The sequence below is a fragment of the Passer domesticus genome, chromosome 3, assembly GCF_036417665.1.
Source record: "Passer domesticus isolate bPasDom1 chromosome 3, bPasDom1.hap1, whole genome shotgun sequence".
Classification (NCBI taxonomy): Eukaryota; Metazoa; Chordata; class Aves; order Passeriformes; family Passeridae; genus Passer; species Passer domesticus.
Genome location: NC_087476.1, coordinates 61,486,789 through 61,513,239, shown reverse-complemented (window position 1 = coordinate 61,513,239; position 26,451 = coordinate 61,486,789). Strand labels below are relative to the sequence as shown.

Genomic DNA, 26,451 nt, shown 5'->3' with positions numbered 1-26,451 from the left:
TCCCCCTCCTCTAGCATTAAGAGCCAACCCCAGGGGCCTGGCAGCTGCTCACAAGTGGAAATTTTGGCATGAAGGGAAGCTAACTGCCTTAGCTACGTGCTGCCTGGCTATGTGAGCAGGGCAAGACCTTTGTGAGCAGTGCAAGAAGGGAGCAGCATTCACTCAATTAGCTGCCATCCACAACCATCACTGAAGGCAAGTGCAGCTACTGCTGCAGAGAGCTATTGTGTTTATTACAAAACCTTCAGCAGTGAGAGCCAGCCAGACCAAAGGAGGCTCTTGTTCCCATGTCTGACTGCAATAAGACCAAACATATTTTGTGTATTTACTTTACAGCTGAACTTCACCCTACGTGCTGAACTTAGACCTTCAACAGCTGTTTTTTAGCAACCATATGGCAAAGCTTTTTTCTCATGGAACAGCTGACACAATCAAGAGGCACTCTGCAGCATGAGTGACAGCTTATTCCTGGCATAATGTAGCTTTCCCACATCCTGGCCCCTATTCCAGCAAATGTGTGCCAACCCTTCCTACCTGTCGTCCTTCCAGCTCAATCTGGAAGTTTTTTGCCGACTCCTGGGTCACCCGCCCTCCGAAGTCCAGCTGGTAGACTTGCGTTGCCTCGTTCCACAGTGGCTGCTTGTTGGCCATCACATACACAAAGCCTTGGCTTCCCAGTCGCCCATCCTCCTTCTCACTGGCCTTCCGGCACTTGAATTCATCCAGCTCACTGGCTGTCCTCAAACTCCTTTTAGTTTTCCAACCCTTTTTACTGCCCTGGCTCTGGTTCATCAGTTCATCTCCGCTGATAAAAAGCTCCGGCTCACTCTCTGAACTGTCCTGAAACTCATTTGTCTTGTTTAGTTTCTTGGACTTCAGCTGATCTTTTTGGCTCTTGACCTTCTTCTTCTCCCTCCCCAGCCGAGGGCTGGCTATCAGTGAATTGAAGTCAGTCAGTGTCCTTGCCTCCTTTTTGACCTTGCCCTCAGTGATAGCCTGCACATTTCCTTCCTCGGCTCGACTGTCGAGGCGTTTCCGGCTCTTCTTGCCAAATTTGTCTGTCCTTTGAGGAACAGGGCTTTCTGTCAGGGAGAGCACCTCCTGGAAAGTGTCTGCCGTCTCCACCATTACCTCTGTGCCCACGTGGCCCTGCAGCTCTGCTGGCGGGGGGGACATCACCGGCTTCTCCACCACGAGGAGCGGCTTGGGGGGCAGGGTGCCCTGGGGGTTCTGTACGGGTGGGCAGGCGCTGTAGGAGCTCCACGGGTGCAAGGCGATCGGTGGCAGCTGTAAACTAGAGCAGGTGCTGCTTCCCGGGTACATGGGCGGCAAAGGGCAGTAGGGGAGGCTGGATGAATAACCTGGCTGAAGCACAACCGTGGGCTCCTGCTGTGCAAACTGTGTTGGGGCCAGAGCTTCTTTGGGGGAGCAGGGGGCCTGCATTCCCTGAAGGGGTGGGGCACTGTAGCTTCCTGGGTAAGGTACTCCGACCCCGTAACTCGTCTGAAAAGTGGCAGTGGGACTGGTTGGAGACTTGGGGGAAACAAATGGCACTCGAGACATATCCAGATGTTGAGCTTGACCAATGATGAGCGGAGGAGGTTTTAAAGGGTTGGGCACTGAGCTCTGAGATGTCCTTTCCTGAGGAACCCATATCTCTTCGCTCACCATAGGATCCCACTGGTACGGCGGCGGCCGTTTCACACTTAGGGTAGCCTCTGTCAAGGACACGGGTACGTGCCGTACTGATTTCTCCACTGGGCAGTGCTGAGAAAGGGCCTCATCCTCCGTGAAAGCGGAGTTGATATAATCCGCTCGGTCACGGGAATTGTCGGGCGGGCTCAGCAAGCTGTAGGAGGACTGGGAGGCCAGAGGCGAAGTACTGACAGAGTGAGCAATGACAGAGCTGTGCTGGGAGCCACTCCCTGTGCTCAGATCTGGTCTCATGCCACCAATGCTGGAAGTGCTGCTACCAGCGTTGGCACTAGCAATGCTGCCCGCGCCGCCAGCGCTCGCAGTGCTGCTGCTGCCAGCGCCGCCACTGCTGCACTGGCTGCAGGTGTACAAGGCTGTGGGCACTCTCTGCTGGTACTGTGCTGACACAATGTTGCTCTTGGCCTTAGGGGGAAGTTGCAAGGTGGCTCTCTGACCATCCATCAGCTGAGCCATTTTCAGGGCTGCCTCTCTGCTGTTCCTCCGCAGAGTAGCATGAATGATACTGCTGTCCAGCCTCTGCGCCATGCTTCTGCCCTGGGACAGCTGGCTGGCGATGTCAGGGTAGGGCGGCGGGTCCCCGGCGGGGATGGAGTAACGGGGGACCGTGAGCCGGTTCAAGGTGGCGCTGGCGCAGGGCTGCTGCATCTTCTTCTCGGCAGCCGTGATGCGCAAGGTGGCGGAGCTGCCGGGGCCCGGCAGGGTGTAGGTGCTCTGGGCACAGAGCATCCTGGTGCGAGGCCGGCACACCTCCTCCACATTCCCGCTGCTGTCGAACGTCGTTATCCGCTCGTACCCCAGGGGCGTCTGGTAGTGCCCCGCCGGGTAGAGGGAGAACTCGCCCTTCTTGAGGCAGAGATCGAGGGGCGGCTGCGGGGGCCCGGGCGGGGGCGGCAGGGGGGTGGCGGGCACGGCGGGGATGGTGCCGGGGTAGGGAGGCGGCGGGTTCATCTTGTTCAGCTGCAGCTCCTGAGCGGCCCCGAAGATGACGGCGTCCCCTTCCACCAGCGGCGGCCCCGGCCGCGGGGCCTTGGCCTTGGCCGGGGGCTCATGCTCGCGGTCGCCGTGGTCCCGCAGGTCGGCCAGGGCGATGGCGGGGGGCGCGGGGGGCGGCGGGGCGAGCGGCGGCGGCGGCGGCCGGCCCAGCTCGCCCACGGCCAGCGCCCCCGCCCCGGGGCCGGGAAAGCGGCCCGGAGCCCCCGGGAAGGGCCCCGGCCCCTCGCCCCCCGCCTCGGCCGGCGGGTTTGCCAGCACGTCCAGCTGCACGTTCTGGTTGGCGAGCAGCGACTGGACCAGGCCGATGCTCTGCGTGGGCGACATGGCCTGCGCCGAGCTGTGGATGGGCGCGATGGGGATGTTGACGGTGCAGGGCGGGCTGCTGGCGGGCGCGCCGGGGGCGCCGGGCACTGCAAGGGACAACACAGAGCGTCAGGGCCGCCCGGCCTCCGCTCCCCGGCCCAGCACAGCGCCCCTGCCGCAGCGAGGCCCTTTCGAACTGTCTGCTACCTGTGCGGCCTCTGCTGCTCCCCCAGAGGCTGCTACCTGCTCCCAAACGCGGGGATCAGACCTCAGCGGGAACTCTATGCCAGCCCGCCCCCAGTGACTCCCATCGCACAAGAGCTGCAGCTGGTGATCAGCTTTAAAGCCACTTCTTGGGAGCGACACTTCAGAGGTCAAGTTGGGGCCATGCTTTCAGCCTACACTACGATCCCCATGGACTGTCACGATTTCGCTCAGCATTCACTCATCATCAGGTTTTAACTGCTTCTGCTCAAATCAATAAAAGTTTTGCTAAGTCGGGACTCACTAGTTTTCAGGGAGGGACTTTTGATAGTAAATACAACAAATCAACAAACAACTGAACAAAGCAAACAAGCAAATAAACAAAAGAAGTGGAGGCTAAGAAAGTTGAAGACCTGCACTGAAGACACTGAGTAATATCTAGTATAAGGTTTCTAGACTCAGTGAGCTGGGGAGAACTGGAGAACACAGACAATAGTTGGCAAAAGCTGAGCACAGTGGGTGACAAACCAACCAGCAATGCAAAAGGAAGGAAGCTGAAACTGAGAGAGGGGAATATGATGGAATGAAATGCAGACAAAACTTATAAAAGTTCTCAGATTTGTAAGGAGAAAATGTGAAGAAATAGATGGGAAGGCAAAAAGATTGAAGAAGTGGTCCTTAGGGTGACTGCAGCATTAATGTTTGGACAGTCTGCAATCAGCAATGTATAAAGAAGCATATGTATATGAGAAAAATTTCCCACATGTGGTGGCATTGAAAAAGGGAAAATGCAGCAAGAAGAAATTCCCATAATTTTGAGCAGAAGCATGAAGAGTGCTCAATTGTTTGCAGTTCCTTTTGCAAAAAGTGGTTGATTCCAATAGGAACTACCACTGAAAAGCTGGAGCAGGAAAATGAAGACACTGGATCCAAATAGTCAAGAAGGAACAAAACAGAATAAAGAGGGAAAACAGTAAATACTATATTAGAACTTCCAAGAATATTGCAAGTTCTTTTTATTAAACTTCCTGTAAAAAACCCCACAGAAAATGGTAAGTGAGTTGTTGAAGTAGGTTTGTGGAAGGAAAAGAGTCCAAGGATCTAGTGTCATATCCAATTTTTATCCAGTTTTATATCCATATCTAAGTGTGCCAAATCCTGTGGAGACCTCTGATTTGCAAGACCAGATCATGTAAGAGATCCATTAGCCAGGACTCCTCCAAACACTGACCAGTTCCTAATTAATTTCTAATTAAAATTCAAGTCATCTACCTATGCCCTGTGATTACATTTTCGGTAACATCAGGCTTTTACCAGCATCAGTCCTGAACGTGGGAGGTGTACAGACAGCACTGTGGCTACACTGGCAAATACTCATGGTAGTTCAGTTCATTCCTCCAGAGGAAGACCAAGAGCCAAACCTGACTGACCCCAAGGCAGTTCTGAGGTTCTGTGCTTGGCTGGCAGGCCATGCTTTCACCCTTGTGCCTGCAGGCTTAGCAATTTAGCTGCCAGAGCCTGAGGTTTAATTGTTAGCTTGGCTTGAGCAGCCCTAAGTGTTGCTGTAATTTTGCCTTATCCAACAAAATATCATTTGTTGTGGTGTTGCCTAATACTCTTGAGTGTTTAAATCCAATGTTTTCTTCATTTCTCCAAAGGTTTTTAATTGATTAGTTTGCATACTTTGTAAGTTGAATCAATTCACTGTGCATTTGTCTTGCCAAATCTTTACTGGCTACATTAAAAAACACCTGTCCCAAGTGTACCTCACTATGAACATTGCACTGCCCAAGAGCAGCTTTCTGCTATGTTTTTTTTAATCTATCAGGTAATTATTATTTACCCTGCAATACTTTTTCCTTTAGTAGATGGTACTTTCTTCCTTTATATGTAGGCTTTAGAAAGGATATCCCCAAAAACATTTTTGAAGATTTAAGTAGCCACCATTTACTAAGCCAGAAATTTTCAGAAGAAATTAGAAAGGCAAAAATGGACAAGAGGAAGGCTGTTGGAAGGACAGGGTAGTATAATCCTTTTATGGCCTTCCCAAAGAGCTGTTACAAGAGTCCCTAATAATTTTCTCTCTGTTTATGTACCTGCAATTATGAGCACCATTTCATCTCTTAATGCAGATTCAACCCAATTTTCAGGAAGAGATGTGAAAACTTTGCATTAACTTTTTTTCTTTTATTTTTTTGTTTTTATATTACTTTCTGACAGCTTGGACCATGTTTCACAATAGCAAATGTTGGGTGCTTCCTATTAATAATATATATATGGTCACCAATGTCTCTTTTATTTTCTTCAGACACTACAGGAGAGTATCATGTAGGCAGAAATTAAGCAAGGCAAGTCCCCCAGGCTGTGAAAAAAATGGGCTTAATTTGAAACATACAAGTATTTCTTTAGAAGTCCAGAGGACTACTCTGTTGCCTGGGTCAGACAAAAGCTCTGCTGCTGTCAGCAGTTGAAACCCTGGTCTGAAATAATGAGAACATTTCCATTTATTTCAGTAGCTTTTAGCATTGTTCTTAATTGGTTTGCAGTGCTCACACTCCTTCCTCTTTAAAGGGTACTGGCATGACAGCCACTTCCATTGTTCCAAAAACCTGTGACCAGGCAACAGGAATCCCTCAGTGATATGAAAATTCTGAAAATGTATTAATTTATCTTTTCTGTTGTTTGTTAATTTTATTGGCATGATGACTTTGTTTTGATTGGAGGAGGCCTCGAGTACTTCCAGTCCTTTCACCTCCCACATCACATGACATGCACTCAAACCTTCCCTGCACTGCTTAAATCTTCTGCTACCTCAGTGAAGTGGAAAATTCTTCCTGATCCTGCTTTGTTTGTCAACTACTTTACTACTTTAGCCTTTTAGTACTGATAAAAATCCAAATGAGCATTTATGACTTCTCAAAGGGTGGCTGAGTTTAATGGGAACCTGCTCTCCAACCCAAGCCCCTATCAGCTGTCTGTGCTTTGATGCCATCAGGTCTCAAGAACAGCCTGTTTGGGTTTCAAATACATTATACAATTCTGTCCTATCAAGATGCAGAAAGCAAAGCTTCAGTCTGTGGAGAACTCCTAGCAAACTAAGATGAATTAGCAGATGACTAATTTCCCAATGAACTTGAAACTAATGAGCTCTTTATGGATTACATTTTCCACACACCATAGAAAACAATGCCCACAACACATATTTAGCCTTATTCTAACTCAGTTCTACAGGACCCTATCAGACCAAAGGGTTTTGATTTGTGTGTTTACCAGAGGGGACCATGACACAACCAACCTGACCTCCATCTAGCTTAACCCATAACACAACAGCCCTCCAGCTGCTCCTTACCTGGTAAATCATCTTCGTCTTCACTGAAAACATTTGGATTAAAGACAGGCATGTTAATGTAGTCCATTGAAATCTTCCGCACTTCTGGGAGATATATTGTCATTTGCCTGGGCTGCAGATGCAGCAAACTGGTTTTATATATTACTAGAGAAAGAACATAACAAGAAACAAAAAATTTTGTTACACAAATAGCATGTAAAGCTAAGGAAGAAGCAATTCAAAGCAGACAGAAGGGCTATGAATATTGTCATTTACTGTATACATGTGCTTGGGCAAGCCATTATTTGTCAGATCACCACGTAACACTTTGCATAAATGGGATAAAAGAGATTGTTGCTTTCAGCTATTTCTCTTTAAATGGAAGCAGCATCTCTGTAATTAAATAATTAATTACTTCATCTTGTATTCACATCTATTTTTATGGAAGGAAAACACTTTTTTCCATTCTACTTTTGAAACTTTTCACCACAGGATACTACCAATATACAGGGGAAAACTGGAAAGCTCTCAGGAAGGAAATCTGCTGACTGTTACCATACACAAAGAAATCCCACTGGACTCAGGAAATCCCTGGGACCCAAACCATTGGAGACTGGGAAAACATTTGAAAGAAGCATCACTATGCATTTACTCTACAGTTATATCCTTCCCTATCTGCCACTGGCAGTGAGAGAATTAGAATGACCTGTGTTCATTAGACTGCTGATAGCAGTCCATATGGCCACAAAAGCTATCCACCTAATTCTGCATCCAGGGCACCTTTATGTACCCTGACCCAACCACATAATGCAACATGGGACAAAGGAAGTTTTCTAAAGAGCTCATTAAACTGCTAGACTTGTGTTATTATTTCAGCTCTGAGCTCAGTTCTGCAGGGTGGTACCCTGTTTTTCACCCAGCCTTCTTCCTTCCCAACAGGACTATTGGGCAGAACTGGCCCACCCAGAGAAAGGTTGATGATAGACAACTGCTGCTTTTAATCAGATTACTGATGCTCCAGCAGGAGAACTGTGTGGTGAGGCTCTGCACTGACTTGAAGAATCTTGAGCATGAGGCCATAATAGCTTTTTCATATAATTTATAGCTAAATAACTATAAAAATCTGACTTTTAAAAATACTTCTATGGCAGTAACTTAAAACCTATTATTTCTATAGTCCTCTTGCAAAACCCTTTTTTTATTTTGTGTGGGTTTTGTTCCAATAAACAGTAAAAATAGAGGTCTGGGCTCAAATGTTGATTTACTGTTTTATTACAAGTGAGATTTTATTATTTTATTGATACCTCATTATTGTATTTATGGATTTTAATCTCCTTTAGTTACAGTGAATTTAATGGAATACAATTCCCACTGTCCACAGAAAATAAGTGCTTTGTTAAGGAAGCCTTTTGATCACTTACAAAATATCTCATGGCATAAGTTTTTTGTTTGTTAGAAAAAAATTAAGATGAAAAAAATCAACAATTTACTTTTACCTGCACCAAGGTTAGTTGGTAGGAAAGCAGCCAAACCCACAATTTTAAACTTGGTTCCCCAGATATTAGATGTGACCTGAGCAAGGTAGTTGTGCTGCAAAACAAAAACAAGATCATTTTTATCTGATAAAATCTGTATCAAGCTCTAACAAAAAACTGCAGAGCAATCAAGCTATTGCAAGCGATAATGCAATTTCAGTCTATCTTGTTTTTATTGTATTGAAACAGCCTAAAGTGCCTATGTAGCAACAGTTTTACCCAGCCATTAAGAAGACTCATTCTGGTATCTTAACACCATCAGAAATGATGCATGCATCAGCCACAGGGTGACTAGAGCTACTGAAGATCTGAACAATACTTAGAGGAGAACTTCTGTTTAGTGGGAACAGGTCTGTTTTCTGGCATTTGCAGCTCCTGCCCAGCAGCACCACGGCTATTTTGTATTTAAGAGAGTTGATACACCATGCCCATTGGTTCTGTACTCATGAATCACTTTATAGAACAATAAACAAGACAGAAATTAATTACTCATAACAACAAATTCCCCAGGAGCTCCTAAAGCAACTTCCCAAACCACTGTTGCTATGGTACACTCATTATGGGTCTGAAAGACCAAAGATTTTTCTCAAAAGCCAGGAGTTATGCTGCTAGTATCAAGAGCAGGATCTAAGCCTCAGGTCTTCTGCTCTATGTAGGGCTTTTGGTCCTATCTTCATGTAACTGTTTAGAATTTTTCATAAAAAGGAAAAAGCGAAACAAGAGAGCAGAAGAAACCAAACCAAACAAAAGAAAATGAAAATAACACAGACTTGTTATTAATGAAATATACAACCCAGAGAGTTCTACAGCCTGCTAAGTTTCATTTACCCAGAGAACATGATCACCACAAAGAGCACAAAGTGGTAATTCCTTTCCTTCGTTCCAATTAAGACTATTTCATGTTAATTATGAAACAGATCATGTGGTCCTATGAAGCAAACATTTCCTTCTCTCTGCAGTCCCTAGCAAAGCAGAGAATTATGGTGGCATTAAGATGGGTCTGAGAAACTGATGAAGTGTTTTCACGTACACGTTCAAAAAGCCAACAACATCATCTAGAATAAACCTCTCACATGGATTCACACTGACAAAAGTAACCGGTCCTGGTACTTACCAAAAAACATCTGATACTCCATTGCACTTTTGAACATTAGTACTGACCTGGAAGATGCAATTCTCTAGTTCTAGCTACTTACTGTAATTTAATGCAAACTTTCATTGCTGGTCATTGGATCTCTATCACAACATGCTGCCTCATGAAAAAAATGCATTTGAATCAGGTATGGTAACAAGGTGCACAATACCTGAGTAATATCTTCTAAAGGAAACTCTCTTCGTGTCAGGCTTGGAGAACCAATGGAGGGTTTCCTTATTGGTAACCTTGGTGATCTTGAGATCTCCTGTGCAGCTCGTGACATCTTTGGAGATTTGCGAGCTTCTATATTGATTCTGCAAGTAAAGCAATACTTGGAATCAACAATGGGCAAGCTAAAATGCACAAAACTCATGTCTTTGAATGGAAAGATGTAAGAAGAAGACAATTGGTAGGATGTCCTCGAAGTGACTAATAAGGACTGTACAGCCTACAGAACAGAGAATTACGGGTCAGATTTGAAGATACAGAAGACCTGACACACTTGCAGTAACTCATGCTAGATGCTTTTAATTAATATAACAAAGCTTACAGCAGTTCTGCCAGACACAATTTATCTTCCACTAATCCCAAAAAGGTGTAGAGATGAATGATCTCAGGTATGCAGACTTTGAGCAAAGTCTCAAGAAATGAGAAAATGACACCTCAGCTGACAGATTTTTCACATTACTATATACAGCAAACCAAGGCTCCACAGATGTTGTAACTGTTCCTACCCTAAGCCAAAAGTTATTTCTACCTCCCACTATAGAAGGTGGGGTCAAAAATACCAGCTTAAGCACCTAAATAACTCACTGGCAGAAATGTAATAAACAAAAGTAAAAAACAATCTGTTTGAAGGACAAAATGTATTCCATGGTGGCAAGAGAGAAAAAAAAGGAAAGGTGGGAGAGTTTATAAAATCTTTCTTTGAGACTGCCTGGGGAGAAATTGTGCTGTATTTCTTCCCATTACATTTTGTCCCAGAAATCTTCCCCTAAGTCCAGCTCTACACCAGTCTCTGAGATCACCCCAGAACTGCACCCTGTAGAGGACCCCAGTCTTACAGAGAATTCCTATGTGCCCAAAGGAGTTTACTTTTCATTTCACAAGGTGTCAAGAGATGGATGGAGAGGCAGGGAGGAAGAGAAGCTCCTTGGGGAAAAAGAAGAACTATCCAAGACATTATTACCTCGGGAGTTTAGGTGATTTGCTAGCTCGACTGATTTTTGGAGATTTCTTTGCTGCCCAGTCATCGCTGAGTTCGATATCGCTGGAGTCAGAGCAGTTGCAGCTGTCAATCACAGTGGAAATCAAGCTGTTTCCATAGATTTCATCTATCAAGACAGGCCCCAGAAAATTTAAGTGCTGCTTCAGAAAACTGGTATAAATTATAACTCTCAGTCATCAGAAGCATAAACCCGATCCACAGGCAGCAGTTGAAATAAAACTTTGCAGAGGAAAATTAAATGTTCTCCACTCTGCCTTCAAACTCCAAATTTCCAATGGTTTGAACTCAAGTGAACATCATTCAGAGGGATGAATAGCATTCAACTGACTTCAAAATTGAGACTAAAGAATATTTTCTGCTAATTAGCAATCTATATTCCATTACTCAGAATACAAGAAGTTATCTTCTGTAAAACAGAAGGCAGCAGGGTATAATTTCAGATGCTTCTAGGTCATGCTAAAGATTTTTTTCACATCAGAAAAAAAATCAGATGCTACCATCCATGTTGCATATATGTATTTTTTAAAGCTCTTGAGGATTTAACGTCCAAAATATTGCTACATCATTTTTACACAGAGCAACAATTGAATTGTACCTGCTTTTCCGTCTGTTTTGGGATCCATGATGACAAACTCTGGCCGCAACTTGCTGATACGACGTCCTTTCAGGATGGGCACCAGTCCCCCAAGGTATTCCAGGTACAGCGTGTAACAGGGACCACCGACCTCTGGGTCATCTTCCGTCCGCTTCATGGTGCAGTGCAGCCGTTCATTACCAGCTGTTGGGTAGCTGACAAAATCTCTCATATTGTTTGGGTCTGGGATTGGAGGCTTCGTTAAGCAGAGGAAGGAAAGAGAAAGTTTTCCAATATTGGTTGGGGTTCTTTTCTGTGGTGACTTAATCCCAACACAACCAACTGAACTTGGACCCAGCCCTAATTTGGCAGGTGAAGATTAGTATAGTTTACTTCATGAGTTACACAGGACCCACATGCAAGACAGAATGGCTGTGTGTTATTTAGTTAGATCAAAAGCAATTGTACACATAAAATGACAACTAAAACTAGTTTTAAAAAAGGAAGGTTGAACCTGTGGTCAGTGCACTGAATGAGACAACAAACGTGTCTTCAAGTTCCAGCTCTTATCAGAAACTTCTTTTTGAACTCGAGTAATGAGTAGCTTGTCTCCTGCAGGCCCTCGAAGTGAACCTGGACACTCAGATCCCATTCCTGCTTAGTACTGGTACATGCTATGCCACTATTCTACAATGCTGTCACTTCTGGAAGAAGCTTGTACTTTTTATATCACTTCCAAGCACATGTCCCACCCTAGGTGAGGGCCTATTTGTGTGCCATGTAGAGAAATACAAACACAAAGCTTGGGTTACTTTGCCCTGCTTGCCAGCACACTGTATTAATCCATGCAAAACTCAATCCTAAAGCAGTAGGACTGCTTTTGTCTAGGACAATATAGCCTGTATGACACAAATACTATTAATGTGTGTAAGTCAACAGAATTTCTTTCAAAATGAAGGCATAAGAAAAAAAAGGTAAGGAAAAAAATAGGCTTCCTTGACCTGGCAAATGGGTATAGGCTGAGGAGTGGCCTATAATGTGCAGTGGTCTGCAAGCTGGAGGGGGAAGAGGAATGGAAGAGGGTGCCTTGCCTAGCACTGAAGGCATGGCTGACAACATAGGTTCAGTGGGGGACTGGGATGAGGCAGGGTGAAGTGTAAGTGCTGATGAGACTCCAGAAAAACCCATGAAACAGGACAGGCACGTAGCTTCTGAAAATCCTGCTCCCACCTCTCAGCTATGCAGTGCCACAACCGCTCTGCATCCTCACAACTCCTCTAGGAGGTGACACAAGGACTGTTGGCAATGACGTGTCCCTGTACTGCCCTCTGATCCTCACCAGGGCTCCCAGCCAACTGCTGCCTTCATCCAGCCCATCCCGTCCCCTCCTCTGCCTTCCCTGACAGCAAGGAAATTGTCACTGGTGCTGTAGAGAGGGGTGAACAGGGAAACAACATGGAAAACATCCTGGGGAGAATCTCAGATGGAAAGAACTAGAAAGAACTGGAGACTTCCGGCCTGATGAATGCTCTGCATCTTTGGAGATCCAGGAATTATGGTTATAGCAAGGCATTTATTGTTCTTTGACAAATGAAATTATTTACAGTTGCACAAACTGCCCTGATTAGCAGTACCCAATTGGAACCATGCTGAATTATTATTTTGTAGGCATAATTTGTTCTCATTTAAGCTGAGACAGCCCCACTGATTTCAAATTAGTTGTTCTAGCTCTGCATTGTTTAAAAAGGATCTCTGGCTGAAGAGACTGTTGTAACACATACACAAAAATCACAAAAATATATATTTGACTGTCAAGCATTTACCAGCTAATGCACTGGTTTATAGGCTATGATGAACAGCTTAGAAATCCCAAGATATTACTGAGGGCATAACCATGAAACAAACAGGTTGTGCAGATGAATCTGCTGGTGGTACAGGAAAAGGTGTGACACCTGGTTCATTATTCCATAGCACCGTTGGAGCAGTAAGAATAGCAGAACTCGGTGTTAGCAGAAATGTTTGGGCAGCCCCAGGTATTAAGACTAACCTTCCTGGGAATATAAGCACTCATGTGACATGTAGAGGGGCTACAGTTTTACCCCTGTGAATCCCTCCTGTAACCGTGACAGAGCATTATCACCAGCATGAGCTTCTTCAGAAGTCTCAGTGAGTCACCAGCATATTTTACCCTTGTTATGTACTTGGAAAGGCCATCTCCATGGAATAATGCAGATCAGCATGTGTGAGCCTTCTTTTCAGATTTTTAATAAGCACCAAATGCATCAGTGAGGTCTTGAAGAGGATGCGAAAGCTTTTAAAATGATAAAATCTTATCATTTAGCCATTGCCACTTAGGAGCACCATGGATTGGGGAGATCTAGCAACACTTCCCTCTTCACAATGCACACATTTCCTCCTTTTTACCTTGATTGTTGGTATGAAGGCAGTGGTGAGGTACGAGCAGAGCCGAGGGGGTAGGGTCAGCTTGCTGATGTCCTTGTCGTCCCGCAGGCAGCTGGCGATGGTCTGCTGGCACAGCAGCTGCAGGCTGGAGACCCTGTGCTCCACTCTGACAACGTACAGCGCGGGCCCAGAAGCCATCAGCAGCCGGGAATCCCTGTGACCCCAACAGATGGAGATGATGGGACGCTGCACGAAGAGCAAAAGGATACAACTTCAAAAGATTTTGTGCAAAAGATCTTTTTCCCAAGATGGCTGCACAACAAGTGATGACATGAATTCAGACTGATCACATTACCCTATGTCTTCCAGAAACTTAAAGTGCCCACCACTGCTCCTAGAAGAAGAATATGAACATCTCAAATCATCAAAAACAGCAGTTGATGTTCATTCCGTGCTTTTTACTCTGGATGTTTAAACTCTTCACACAAGGAATCAGCTACCAAATTCAGTACCTAGATAAGATAAGTGACTTTAAAGACACAGGGTGTTAAGAAGTAGGACCTTTGATGCCCTATCCAAACGATTTATTCAGTCACCTAATCAGTCTTCATCCACTGGTAACAGCTCATATTTTACAACTGAAAAGTTAAATTATATGCCCAGAGACACTTAAAAAACAAGTGGAGAAAAACCCAACCATCTTTCTTGTTTTGTGCCACGTCCTCTGCTGCAGCATCTCCTTTGAACTATTCCCAGAGGAACTGAACTGTGAAAGAGCACCAGGAATGCAACAGAGAATGGCCTTTTGTCTTCTACTTGTCTACACTCAAAATGTCCAAATCACAACAGTAAAACCAGAAAGATTCAGGGCCAACTGATATGAAATGTCACAATGTGGAAAAGAATAATGATAAACAAACACTGCTGCTTAGAACATTTATTTCCTGCTTGCAAGGAGCTCCCTAAACTTTCCTTTAAAATCTCCTATTTTCTTGTAAAGTACCAGTCTGTTGTGACCTCCTCCAGCCTTATCATCATAACTTTTGCCCTTAAGTGTCACTTGCATCCACCTGTCATCTCTTGCTTTCTGTGTTACAAAGCACCTGTATTTGCTTATATACACACACCCTATGGTATTTCAATCCCATCTGCTATCTCTGTGCAAATAAACAACACAGAGTAATGATGAAGCTCTGACTCCATGAAGAATGCTATACAGCAGGTTGTCATCAGTGAACTACAAAAGATTTACTCCTTTCTGTGAAGGTCTTCCTTGTTTTCACCATCTGTGACACTCAGAAGTTTAAGCAAACATATTTTTCATCTAAATAATGAACTGTATTTATTGAAAAGTGAGGGTATCTTTGGAATATCTTTTCACAAGACACATCACACAAGAAGACAGGGTCAAGACACCACCAATAAGAACTTTTATTCACTCCTCTATTAGCAGTATGGTACCCAGATAGCAGGGTTAGATCTGCCCAGAGGTTACTCACCTGGTCTGGGGAAAAAGCCTCCCTTCCACTTACAAATTCAAGATGCTTAAAGGCAAGAAACTGGGAAAAGATGGTTTTATGTGACTGATATAAAGCAAAATGCAGCTGGCACAGCACTATACCAATGTTTATCGCATTGGATGAAAAACTTTTCCACATAAGAGATCTTCTCTACTATGTCACTTTATCCTAGATTTAAATTTCAAGGAAAATACTGGTTTTAAAGTAGGAGGAATGAAGGAACATCTTTTTAATTACATCTAGGCAATACCACACACACACACCTCCACAAAGGCACAAATCTTCAGGCTGATTGATACACAAATAGAAAGAAGCAACATGTGAGCCTTGTGATTTTCACAGTAATTGCTGAATGCATTTTGTAGTGGAGAACCTCCAAAGCATTGAGAAATCCTTTGTGTACCATCAATAATTCTACATGGCTTGCCATAGCCATGATCTGTGGGATACAGCCTTGCATTTGAGGAGAGGCCACAGGAAGTATCCCCTACTGATTGGTATTCCATGATTTGTGAGCGTGGCTCGGCACTCACAGTGCCTGGCAGCAATGGGACAGTTCAAGCTGCTTACCAAATAAATGCTATTGAAAGGCACTGGCACAAGGTAGGTACCTGCCACATCTACTACATGACAGCCTGAGAACAGCACAGTAGAAGTGACCCTGATTCTCCCTAAGGGCTGAATCCCAGCATGGACAGCACTATCTACCTGATCATTACTGTGGGATCCAAACTGCATCCTGCTGCTCACCTTGCATCAGCTACAGCTTACCTATAAACACAGTGAAGGGACAAACAAGTATGTGCCTTGGCACACAAATGCTTATTTATTGGACAGACTTTAATGGCAGAAGAGAAGTCGAATATCCCAGCTATCATAATCCACTACAGATGGATCCAGACCTGATGTCTCATATTGCAGCTATTATAACCCAATATATCACACCAAGTAGGACATTCTTCATCCAAATAGAGCCAAATAAAAGCATCTCTTTCCTCAGGTTACTGCTGCATGCAGAGAGCATCAGAGGCGCAGAGAGCACCAGTGCAGGAACCTCTGCAATCTAAAACACAGTCTCAAAGGAAAGGTTTTTCAGAAGCTCTGAAACACAGGGTAGACCTCTGACAACACAGCACTGTGGAGCTCCGAGGAGTAGAAAGTCAGAAGCTGAAAACTTCACCACTGTTTTCCAACAGGCAACCATAATTTAGTCACCTTCTAAACTTCTCAGTGTATGATGCTCCTATATTCTGTTCATGAATGTACAAACAATATGTGAGTGGGTGGATGATTAAACAAACACACACATACAATACCTACAAGTGCTGTACTGTTTGTAAATCATGACATTTCTACTCTTCCATTTGTACAATTAATCTCCCCACATATCTCATTATGTTTTAATATTTTCAACCTCAACAATGAGCACTTGCACCAAACCACCAGACATACCTTGCCTTCCTTTCTCTGAAATGGTCAAACCCTTGGTGCTCCTCCAGCCCAGTGTTCAGCAACATTTAATTTACAGCAAAGGACTAAGACTTCAGATGAGCTTCAAGGAAAATTAGCCTGTCATTACAGGCTTGGAGAAATAAAAGATTGCCCAAATGCCAGATCTGACCTGACCTTTAAAGTACTGCTCCAATAATATTTTTCAATAACTATGCTTCCCAGTCTTTCCCTTGCTGGACAAGAGATATGAATCAATTACTGCAGCAAGTCAGTTATGAGCTGGCCACAGCTTTCTTTTCAAACTCTACTGAGAAAAAGCAATTGACCTCCAACATCCAACATAAAAGTATTGCTCCCCATAAAGCATCCACTTATTTGCACTGTTTTAGCGAAACAAGGAAGGACAAAAGTTGTTGTATCCAAATTTTGTTGCACCCAAAAGTTGTTGTATCCATGTGTTAAAAAATGAACAAGCAGACTCTAGGACAGAAGAATTTTATTTTCCATGTTTGCAGAGTTGATTTTTTTTTCTGCTAGGAATGAAGAAATGCAGCTACAAATATAACATGAGATTTCTAATTCTATCATCAGGTTTTGATAAATCTCAGCATAAACTGTAAATACCTGAATGAATTCCAGGGTTTAAATACCAACATGTAGCTCTATGGCAATTATATATTAGAAATTATTGGCTAAAGCACAAGAAAAAAAATGCTTTATCAGGAGAAATACTGACTGAAAACACATCTCAACAAGTGACTAACAAGGAGCTCTTTTACCATTTCTTTTTAAGAGAGCTTGAAAGTGAGCTAAAGCTACTCAAATCTGTACCACCAGCTGGGATGTTGATTCCCCTTAGAAAAGCATGCAGGAATGGATATTCCCACTCAAAGCCCTGTGGTTGCTTCTTATAAGTCACTCGACTGTCTCTATTACGGGAGAGAACATAATATGTATACATTCCATCACTTGTATGCAGTTCACTCAATGAAAACACTGTTCTAGCTGATTCTTGCTGCCTGCCTTGAGCTCAGAAATCCTGAGCCATGGGGTCTGCCTGCTGCTTGAACTAATCCCTTGTTTGCTGGCACTGGGACTCCCACTGGTAATGAAATAAAAATAGTATTCCAGGGCAGAAAGCCCAGGAACTAGCAGGACTTTTCTCAGGAGGAAGAACACAACTGCAAAATAGTATGCAGTGAATGGCATGTGTAAGTAGGTTGCCTGCTTGCTCTCACTGCAGACTGCTGATGTGGAGATGCACACTCTTCCCTCTCAGAGTCAAGCTGAAAGGTGCAATGGCTGCAGTGCCCACCTGGCTCCTGGGAGCTGTGTGTGCACACCTCTGTGCTTCCCATGGTGTGGGAAAGCAACCTAACACTCCTTCATTCTTCTTCTCCTCGTATTTACAGTGGGAAAAATATTAGCTGCTAAGAACTGATGGTGACAAACGATGAGGAATCTGCCACTGCTGTGGCCTGATATGATTTTTGATGTCATAAACTCTTATTTGATTGGCAGCTGTTTCTTACACCCTCTCTATTCCTACAGTATTTCTTAAAGAAGTCAATACAACAAGATTCCATTTTAACAAAAAGAGTTGCTTAGAAAAGTGTCTTCAATTTCCAGTGCTGATCAAATTCCATTCCTGCAGCAGAAATGATCCTGTGGCCCATATAAAGAAGACCAAGGTCCTCATTGATATACTAAAACATGTTTCATCAGTTAGTTCTGAACTGTTGCTTTTTTTTCCTGTAAGAAAATAAACTCTTCTTGAAGCTTTGTTGTCATCCCATAACAACTAAATAAAATTGATTTTAGGCAACATAAATGAAAGGCAACATTAATTCAGATGCAACAAACCTGAACACTCTGTGTGAAATAAATGAAGAAAAGTAAGCAAGATCTGCTCAGCTGAATAACATAAAAAGCAGCCTCTTCTTTCAGAACTTTTTGATTTGAATTAAACGTAAAATTGCACCTTTCTTCTCTAGCCTTTACAGAACTACCAGGTTTCTGCAGGATCAAATAATCTTAAATCTATTAATTTAGCTGCTGGGACATTTCCAGCAGAGAAGCAGTCTGTGAAATGCTGACAGCAGCAGGTCTACAGCAAGCTGGTTGTCTTCTCAAAGACTTCTGGAAACTTCTACCATAAAGATTTAGTCTTTGGCACACCACTTTGAATTTGGTTTAAAAATATTACACAGAGAAACATGGGTTTTTTACATTTAATTTTGTTGTCTCTACCACATGTGAAGCTTAGTTCCCTCTCCTCCTCCTTTGCTGCACTTGAGATGTAATCTGTACTCACACCAGCTACACAGTGATATAAAACCTTAAAGTCATGTACATTTACTGTAGAATTAAAGGTGTATGGAGGAGGTCTGCATTGCAGCTTCCAAATCTGTGCTCTTGTTCCCTGGTCCTCTCTGGAACATATTAAAAATCATAAAACCTGAAGAAGGGACCAAATATAAGCCACAAGACTGAACCATTACAAAGAAAAAAAGTCACAAGTTTGTTAAAGTTGGCAGTTAGATAATGTTGAAGAGATCCTGTAGGAGACTCCTGTTCAAAGTTCAGGATATAGGAAGATATGAAGCATCTGTTTCCAATCAGAAGTGACAGCAGGTAAAGTTAGTTGATATAATAAAGACCTGTCTGCACATTAGATGAGATCTTCTAAAGTGACAGAACTGGGTTGCAGCATTTGGTAAACAATTTCAGCAGGACTATAAAACAGTTTTAAATGAGTTGATTATTCTCATGCCTGCTTGATGCCAGGGAAAAGTACTGAGGACTTACCAAACAATCTAAGAAATTAACATTCTTCCAATAATAACATTATGACCAGCACGGCAGCCTGCTGTTGCAATCTCATTTTTAAATGTTTGAAAAAGCAGAACCATGGAAAACCTGGGCATATTTTTGGTACCTCACATTGGTGTTTGTAGTGCATACAAGGACAGGCATAGTAAGAGGTAAATTTTACAGAAATTGATAGTATGTTTTTGAATAGCCATCAGCTGATCGCCAGCCCTTAAAAGATGCTCTCTGCATAGAATTCAGTTCAATATTTGACCAGCCCTTACCGATGCTTTTTCAGCTCTTTCCACTCTATTCTGCAAACACATCCTTGCCAGGATGCCAGGCTGGAGCCCCAGAGTGAGGAACAGGAGCGACTGCTACACTGTGCCAACTCTACCACTCTGTTTATGAATGTTGTTTTTCAAGCAAAGTTACTGCTTTTATTTCAATACTTCCAAACAAGTGTGATTTCCCTATCTAGAGCTTTACAGTCAGCAAACTAGGTTTATGAACTATAAATTCCTACACTGAAGGTAAAAGCTTAAGAGAGTTAATCAAACAAGACAGAGGATGCCAAAACCACACTAAAGCTGGAGCAGAAGGCAGCATATAGAACATCTTGAAGGGATCCATGACAGCAGTCATCACTGAGATGAGTTACCTGCAGTTCCCAAATCTATTCTACGACTGGGGTTTGCAGTGACTTTATGTTCAGTAACATTCTAGCCAAGTTGCATATAAATCCTATCAGTCTTAGACTGAGTTTTGTTATAAACAACAAAATCTGTTTCCTGACTATCCTACCGAAGACAGGACAGACAAACAGCAGAAACAAAAACAGTTCTGTATATTTTACTGGTAAAATTTTCAGACATTTGATATGTCAAAGAATTGGGACAGAGGACCACATGGAAAATCAGTTTTGTACCTGTAATCCATTTTTTTTTTAATGTTTTGTTTTATTTTTTCTGGCTTTTGTATTCAGAACAACATTCATTTATAATCAATGTGCTTTTCAGTCACACATTTGCTTCTTCATAAGAAAGTCTTAGCAGAAGAGTTCAAGATGAGCAAATTCTTTTATTTTCTTCTTCTTTTTTTTTTTTTTTTTTTAGTTCAGTAACCGGTGATGAATCTTATAAAATCCCATTACAAGGCTGACTGCCATGGTACAGAAAACGAATTAATTTATTCTGATGAGTTTGTCATGAGACAAATTACTAGGACCACTGACTCACTCTCATTTTTGCACATACATCTGTGGAGCACAGGCACAGCATAACAGAAGTCACCAGCAATTTTTTTGCAACACTGGTTTTTATCTGGTTTTGTCAGTAAACCAAATACTTAACAATGTTCTAGCATACCTGTCATTTAGCTGGTAATACTGCTAGACCAGCATTCAAATATATAGGAGAATAAAGTCCATGTGAGCAGACACAGGTGTTCTTCTGAAAGATCACTCACTTCCTCCTGCAGCTGAGTAAATATGAATTTAGATGCACCAAATAAAGAGACTAAACACTGACTAATAAGAGAAGAGGGGTGGCTCTAATTTTAGGTAGGTATATGCGCACAGCTTTTTAATAAACATAAATATATCAGTTTGAATGTTATTTTTATCCTAATTTCCAAAGGAAATGAGACTCCTTGATTCTGTTGTTAATTGGTGGTTGCCTCTCCCTGACTGTCCTCATCCTTCAATTAACAACCTGGCTTACAGCTTCTGAAGTTGTCTTTTAGTCTGCAGTTGACAATGGGGGAAGATATCTTCCTTACATTAAAATATTGCTATTCCCAACAAAAATACCAGCTGGAAAGAGCAGAAAGGCTTATATTACTACTTCCACTATTAGAAATACTGCAGTACAAACTTGGCATGCACCTGTTCTGTCTGACCTCTCAGCTGCCCTGTAAGCACTCACAGAATGGCAGGACAATTAGCCCGCACATCAGGGACAATTTGTGCTTTCTCCCAGCTGGTTGGGTAGAGGAGAAAGGAAAGAGCTGAAAGCATGAAAAGAAGTTGAAGCTATACATGGAGAACTAGAGGAGATGAAAGTATTTAAGTGAAGGAGAAATTGAGATTAGCAGGAACAAAGCAGTGAGGGAAAAGCTTGCACACACAGAGGTCACAGCCTGACCTGACGGGTTCTGATGCTCAAACCACAGAGTGATTTCACAGCCTGGCACCAGAGGGTTCAACAGCTGATGTGCACACACTGAGTTCTGGTACTGAAGTAACAGAACAAGGTTTGCTTTTCACCTGGGCTGGGAAAAAGGAACACTGATATAAACATGTTTTCTTCAGAACTGATCCAGAGAGAAAAGGTCTGTGCTACTTTGCTGCAAGGGCTACCTTTAAGGCAATTCAGCTGTGCTTATGGGTAAGTCCTTTAGGTACCTAAATCAGCATTAGATATCACTGTACACGTTTAGGTTGGCTTTAGAGACTGTTACTTTACACTTTACACAACTAAAGAATTCTATCTAAATTAGAGTGCTAAGGTTAATAAGCACAGGTTAATGCTAAATATAAGCAAACACAAAGGCTTAGCACATGGTTTACTATGTCACCCTTTTGCATCCATTCCAGATCAGGGTACTGGAAAAAAAATGATAATACATGCTATCATCATTAAATATAATTAATATATCTACAGCATTTTCCTTCACTTTTAGATTTCAAAGCTATTGCAAACTTTCATTACTAGCAGCAGAAATCAGAATGAAGTCATCCCTATTCTGCAGAAAATAACACAGAATTACATTCAGCTGGGCTCTGAAGTACCAGCAAAGACCTTTGTGCTCCTGAGCAGCTCAGGCATTCACTTGGCAAGTTACATGACTGAGGTTACTGCATCACACCAAATAACTGTACATTAGAAAATTACAGTAACAGAATAAACCTGTAGTTATGATACTGAACTTGGAATATTTTTGTCCAGCTCTTGGCTCTGCTACAACATTAAGCAAGTTATTCAGTTTTTTCCTCCTCAGTCACTTATCCATAAAACAATGGAATTTTCTTTGTCGGTCTGTCCGTTCATGGCCCAGTGAGTTTGGGAAACAGATGTTCTCTTTTTGTACTTCCACAATACCTAGCACAGTAGACTTTAGAACCAAGTGCAGTCTTGCATATTTCCCTTAAAGCAAACAACCATCGTTTAGAGCTCATTTTTATCTATATTGTGTTTTAGGATGGATTTGGGACATTTTGCAACCTTTTCCACATTGCAGGTCTACAGCAATGAGCTAATGTGGGAAAAACATGTCAGCAAAGCATGGAGAACAGACTTTAAAAATGCCTCCTACCTGCACAGGTGTCTCCAGAGTGTAGATGTGCTCCCCACGCACGTTGTAGAACTTGACAAGCGCGCTTTTCAGCAGGGAACCATTGCTGAGGTCAACCAGCTGGCTCTGCTTCTCCATGCCTGCTACTGCAAGCAGGTCTCCTTGTGTGCACCACTGTACCACCACATCTGAAATCACAAAGATGGTTTGCAGTAAACACTGGCTAGAATCAACAGGAACAGCATTTCCAGATGCTGCAGAGTGACTTGAACAGATGAAACATGCTCTCAAAAGTTACTTAAGTACTTAGAAACCTATATACTTTCATTGAAATAGTAGAAAATATGCGACAAATGGACTTTTAAGAATGACTTCTTTATTCTGTAAATTGAAAAAAAAATGTGTAAAAACCATTCTTTTCATTCTATGGTGAGTTTAGAATGTAATCAGTAGTTGCTCCTAAACACCTGAGGACAAGAATTTACTAGAGATGTTGAAACTGATGTGGAAGATCCTACATAAAGCTCTGGGGTAAAGAAGTAGATTCAAGTTAACATGTAGATAGTCTTACTAAGAGAGAAGCAAAGAGTGTTTGTCTGGAAAGGCCTATAATGCAAGAAAGCAGAATATCTGGCAGTGCCTCATGTTCTCATGGTTGACAATATAACTTTTAGCACAACTCAAACTAGAGTTACAACAGTATAACATGAAACTAAAAGCATTTGGACTTTTGTCCATAAATACATACGGCCTGCATGTCATATGTTTTCTTTTGCCACCATCACACAAAGATGATGAGGGCTCTAGAGAATCTCTCTTACAAGGAGAGACTGAGGGAGCTGGGCTTGTTTGGTCTAGAGCAGCCTGAAAATGGATCTCATTATTATCTGAAAGGTTTGTGCAGAGAGGACGGTGCCAGACTCTTTTCAGTGACAGGACAAGGAGCAATGGCCATAAACTAAGTCACAAGAAATTCCACCTCAACATGAGAAAAAAATTATTTACACTGAGGGCAGTAGAGCACTGGAAGAGACTGCCCAGGGAGGCTGAGGAGTCTCCCTCTCTGGAGACATTCAAAACCCACCAAGACAAGTCCCTGTGTAACCTGTTCTGGAGGACCCTACCTTGGCAGAGGGGTTGGACTGGCTGATCCCCAGAGGTTCCTTCCAACCCTAATGATTCTGTGAGTCTGACTTGTGAAAATCTAGGCAGCTGCTTAGCAGGGCTTTGCTGGAATCACACAGGGACTGCTCAGACTCATATAGATGGATATGAATATATATATCAGTTACTTCTCTTACAGGCACCTCATGATGAGGGACGCCCACAGCTTAATTTGGGGATGCTTATTTCAAACCCTTATATCCTCTAGCTCTTTGTCACACTTCTAGAGTAACTCTAAAAAAGTATTTTGCATTTCTGCACGTGTTTCAAAGGCAGATTTGCATGTTCAAGGAATACCGAGCTAGTCTTTAAATCTTTCTACTCTTAAACCAGAGGTGAAAGGCAGCTATGTTGTGCTGAGACAAAGTGAAGGCAAAGACAAAACTTTTGTGCTCTGGGATGCTCAATCTGCCAAGAACCTTTTGAAGACACTTGTGGGCGAGAAGCTGTCTCCAAATGAAGAAGCAGGAGAGAAATGAGAGTTGGCAGGAAGGATCTCAAAATTGTTTCAAGTTGTCAACTTGTCATTTGCAAGGACTTTTAGTGCAATTTAAAATGGTTTTGTATTATTTCAGCTTTCTGATATTTCTCGTGGGAATTATGCTTCTGTACATATCAGGGGGAAGCCACATGTTCCTCAAGGTAATTTTTCCACAGCTAGGCATTGTATGGCTCTTGTTTTCTCTTAGTTTTCAGCCCTCTAAGTAACCTACGATGGGATTTAATTCTTGTTTCTTGGACAGGAAAAAGATAGGCAGGTTAGAAATAAACAAGGCAAGCTGATCAGCTCCACTTTTGGTAACTGGATAACTGTGGAACTACCATAATAAAAAAACTGTCTCCTTTGGATACATGTCTTCAGGTAAAACTTTCAGCTGATCCCCATTACAAGAGGAAGGAGTGTCCAGCAGTTTTCTCTCTCTCTCAAAGTCCTAGAATTAGACTGCTGCAAATGCAGCAAAGGGGTGGATGTGGGCTGCAGCATCCCCTCAGTGCAGTGTGGCTCTACTGACACACTTGCACTGCCAAGAGGCTCTTCAATGACTACTGGACCTTCACACAGAATAACTGATGAACAGGTTCTCAGCACTAGCACAGAGATTAGAAATCAAATGGAGGTTTCATTTAGGGTAATGGTCTACACGTGGATCAGTCACCCCTGCTTTCCAGCCACCACAGGCATGTATATCAGCCAGCCTTGAACACAGAGCCCTGTAAATGTGCAACAGCCCTGCAGGCAGTAGTTGTGGCTAACTAGTACAATTAATAGATGTAGCTCAGCAGTTCTGCAGGAAACAGTGTACTGAGAATCACACAGTTAAAAAAAAAGGATACATCTGAACAGTTCAGGACCTCCACTAGGACTGACAAAACTACCACGACTGTTCAAGCTGGGTCAAAAGAACTTTTATTTGGATAATCAAATTATCAAGGTTTTTCCTCTGTCAATTTAACAGAAATATTATCAGTAAAATGACAACTCTGCAAAACTAGTAGAATATATATATTCTCTATATATTAAAGATATATTGCTACTGCTTGAAATAATTTCATAGTTGCCTGCTTTAAAAATACAATGAGTAGCCTACAGCAGCCAATAAAGGCAAGGATAGCTGCTGCAGAGATCACAGAGCAATACTTTGAGATTTTAAACACAAACACATGAACAAGGACTTGCAGACTGAAGACCCCACTTGGTGGTTTTGCACATTCTTGCCTGTGATAAAATCCAGTAAAATTTAGAGTCACTTGAAAAAAATTATGAAGCTACAGAAGTGTGAACATCTATATAGAACCAGACATACAATATTTTCCATTGTACAGTGCTTAAAACAACAGACAGCAATATCCCAATAATCTTTCTCTGTCTCACACACATTCCCAATTCAGTAAGATGCTGCATGATTTTTGTCTAATGATAACAAAAATGTAGTCCAGCTTATAACCAATAAAAATATTCCTACCCTATCTAGCACATTAACATTTTGCTACAGCAGGGTAACATATTTAAGGGATTTTTTTTGCCCTAGTGAAAGTCAATGGGGAAGGAGAAACAGGACAGACATCCTCAGCAAGACAGAGCCCTGCAACTCTAAGCAGAGAATAAGATGGGGTCCATTTCTGCTACTGTTTCCAGCTGAAAGCTGGACTAGATGACAACTCAAGACTGCTCAGTACCCTAATTACTCTAATATTGCAGAAATGCTGAGCAGACCCTTTGGTGATTATCACAAGAGCTTCTTTAAGTTGGCTCCAGTTCTCCACACTTTTGGTATCCTTTCAGCTGATGAAGTTTTCTGGATTGTAGGGTTGTCTCACGATGCTGTGTTTTGGTGCTCACACATTTCTGGGGTTGGCACAGATGGAGAAAGGAATGGAAAAGAAACCTCAAAGGTGATGCTTTAACCTCCCAAGACTACTGTACATAACAGATCACCCAAAAACGGTGGGGACGGTGTTAGGGCAACTTTTCACCAAAAACATCCCACTATTTCAGAACAGCTAAGAGTTTGCTCCAACAGCCTAATTCTCTTTTCATCTAATTTAAAACTAATTTACCTGTGGAGATGAAAAAGCTTTGGTGGAACCTATATTTAAGCATGTGCCTATGTGCTGTATTGAATTAAAATGCCTCTGCAGGCAAAGCACAGTAAATTGCACAGAGAGTACTGGCAAAGTAAAGGACATTTTTAGTAGGTAAGAACAGTAAAAATTTCAATGTGAGTTAAAGATTTTACATGGAATATTGATTGTACAAACATTCATGCACATCACTTAGCAAAATGTATAG

At 42.6% G+C, this 26,451-nt stretch overlaps 1 protein-coding gene across 7 annotated transcripts in view; it reads right to left on the bottom strand.

The window, feature by feature from the left end:
* Window positions 1-26,451, bottom strand: part of TULP4 (TUB like protein 4) — a 150,334-nt gene that overhangs the window by 9,145 nt on the left and 114,738 nt on the right. For all 7 annotated transcript variants that reach the window (XR_010358749.1, XM_064413428.1, XM_064413430.1 and 4 more), the window contains exons 7-14: window positions 22,518-22,684; window positions 13,441-13,665; window positions 11,038-11,272; window positions 10,404-10,548; window positions 9,384-9,528; window positions 8,041-8,134; window positions 6,566-6,709; window positions 535-3,119 (exon numbers count right to left, since the gene is read on the bottom strand). Coding sequence is in view for 6 of the 7 variants with exons in the window: in XM_064413428.1 (XP_064269498.1) it covers window positions 535-3,119; window positions 6,566-6,709; window positions 8,041-8,134; window positions 9,384-9,528; window positions 10,404-10,548; window positions 11,038-11,272; window positions 13,441-13,665; window positions 22,518-22,684 (3,740 nt within the window). In the remaining variant the exon portion in view is untranslated. The remainder of the gene's footprint in view (window positions 1-534; window positions 3,120-6,565; window positions 6,710-8,040; window positions 8,135-9,383; window positions 9,529-10,403; window positions 10,549-11,037; window positions 11,273-13,440; window positions 13,666-22,517; window positions 22,685-26,451) is intronic.